This window comes from Alosa sapidissima, chromosome 8, assembly GCF_018492685.1.
Source record: "Alosa sapidissima isolate fAloSap1 chromosome 8, fAloSap1.pri, whole genome shotgun sequence".
NCBI lineage: Eukaryota > Metazoa > Chordata > Actinopteri > Clupeiformes > Clupeidae > Alosa > Alosa sapidissima.
Genome location: NC_055964.1, coordinates 35,873,350 through 35,875,849, shown reverse-complemented (window position 1 = coordinate 35,875,849; position 2,500 = coordinate 35,873,350). Strand labels below are relative to the sequence as shown.

The 2,500-nt window shown below is 44.0% G+C and overlaps 1 protein-coding gene across 4 annotated transcripts in view; it reads left to right on the top strand.

The window, feature by feature from the left end:
* dab2ipa (DAB2 interacting protein a) overlaps positions 1-2,500 on the top strand; it is a 184,721-nt gene that overhangs the window by 159,633 nt on the left and 22,588 nt on the right. For all 4 annotated transcript variants that reach the window (XM_042100527.1, XM_042100528.1, XM_042100530.1 and 1 more), the window contains one exon: positions 1,395-1,539. In XM_042100527.1, the coding sequence (XP_041956461.1) occupies positions 1,395-1,539 (145 nt within the window). The remainder of the gene's footprint in view (positions 1-1,394; positions 1,540-2,500) is intronic.

Here is a 2,500-nt window from a genome sequence, read left to right as displayed (position 1 = left end):
CAAACTTTCGAGGTGGCATCGACAGCATCGCATTTAGACATGTGGCATCGTTTCTTCCTCATAAGTTGTTTTTAAATATAGGCTATAGCTGTTTAAACATGTTTTGCCTGCTAGGCAGCCGCTTAGTCACATAACACGGATTCCCTGTCAAGTGTAATAGTAAGAAACAACATCCCAGTGGATATTTCACGTCTCATCAAATGCTGACGGCAGTTAGAGCAGTGTTGTAGTCAAGTCACTATGCCTCGAGTCCGAGTCCAGGTTTGAGTCTGCAGTGTTCAAGTCCGAGTCAAGTCCTAGTCATTAAAAGAAAATTAAAGTCCGAGTTGAGTCACTATTAATCCAAGTCGAGTCCTTATTGATCAAGTCGAGTCCGAGACCTGCACTAAAGTAAGCATAGCCTACATGTTTTTAAACTTAAAAGAGTGACGTATTTTGCCTCAAAAATAAAGCCAAGACACGTCCGTGAATTTAAGGATTTTAATTGCATGCATGCTGTGAAATTATATGCAGGTCTCTTTTTCAGAGGAAACCCATGCTAAAATAAAACTCTGCAGTCACAAATTTGATCGTGTTGGTATGAATAGTCTGAAAATATTCTGGTAACTCTCGATTGGGAAACATTTGCAACACTTGCATCATGACTAACTTTGAAATCATTGGTCCAGAATGAAACACTCTTTTGGACACAGAATGAATAATTTAATTTTTCCCGTTATCCGAGCTAGCTAGCTAGCTAGCTAACGTTAGCAGGGTAAACGGAAAAAGTGAATGGGAATGGCTAGTTATGTTCGCTAGCTAGCTAGCAGCTAAGGACTTTGGTTAAACTTATATAGTGTTGCAAACTAACCTGAAATAACATACGTTCAGCAACTTTGTGGTAGTCTACTAGTTCTAGCAAAAAATATGTTAGATATTGTGAGTCTAGACCCTCAGAGAACAGGTGGCTGTGCACCAGAGCTTTGAGGAGAGTGACAGATCACGAACAAAGCTATTTTTGTCTTTATTTGTTTTGTTGGAAAATACCATTTCAATGTCGGAATGTTAGGGAGACGTGGCTTGTAGAAAATGGGTTCAAAACTTACATGGCTGAATGTAGGGCTAAGGGATTGGTCATATTCTGAGAAAATGTTCATTTCTCCCATAGGAATACATAGACACTGGACCTCCCGCTAGACTCCTAAATGGGCCTAACAGTTGCGAACCCCACGTCACAACGTGCCAGAATTTACCCTCTTATGAATAGTCTCGCTTTATCAACCGTCTCTGGCACTCCTGCTGTAAGGGCTGTTACCCTGTGACCCCTCACCTTTGACCCTTGTGTGACCGCTCTCCTGCTGTAAGGGCTGTTACCCTGTGACCCCTCACCTTTGACCCTTGTGTGACCCGTGCAGGTGAGTTCATCAAGGCGCTGTACGAGTCGGATGAGAACTGTGAGGTGGACGCCTCCAAGTGCTCCAGCTCCGACCTGCCTGAGCACCAGAGCAATCTGAAGATGTGCTGCGAGCTCGCCTTCTGCAAGATCATCAACTCCTACTGGTACGCTCACACACACACACACACACACACACACACCTGAAGATGTGCTGCGAGCTCGCCTTCTGCAAGATCATCAACTCCTACTGGTACGCTCACACACACACACACACACACACACACACACACACACACCTGAAGATGTGCTGCGAGCTCGCCTTCTGCAAGATCATCAACTCCTACTGGTACGCTCACACACACACACACACACACACACACACACACCTGAAGATGTGCTGCGAGCTCGCCTTCTGCAAGATCATCAACTCCTACTGGTACGCACACACACACACACACACACACACACACACACACACCTGAAGATGTGCTGCGAGCTCGCCTTCTGCAAGATCATCAACTCCTACTGGTACGCACACACACACACACACACATACACACACACACACACCTGAAGATGTGCTGCGATTTCGCTCCGATACTGCTCACACCACGAGTCTGAGGCCCAAACCCACCCAGAATTCATGTCTTCCTAATAAAACCAAGACCGTTAAATTTTCCGTTAAAGATATTGGCCATAGTAAGTTCGTTGATGGGGATGGAGTCGCTAAATATTTTAGAAAGGAAACTGAAAGTCATAGGGCCTACAAGCGTACTATTCCTACAAAACAACTAGATACTAGCAATGTAGGGCAAAACCAACCATGTGGTGACACTGTTCCAGGGAGTAAAGATTCATTTTGGAATTTAAGAAGACACATTTCGCAGGAAACATGAGAGTGCTACAGAGAGCAAAGAAAAACGTGAGCAATTTGTATATGCTTCATATCAAGCTGAAGTAAAACTTGGATGCTCAGCCTGTATTCTTTAGGCAATTAATCCCACTGATCCCTTTAGTTTTAGGCTTGTGTATTGACGTTGCCAAGCTTGTTCGTTGTTGTACTATCGGTGTTGTACTATCGGTGTTGCATTATCGGTGTTGCATTATCTTTTTAAATAAATGTTC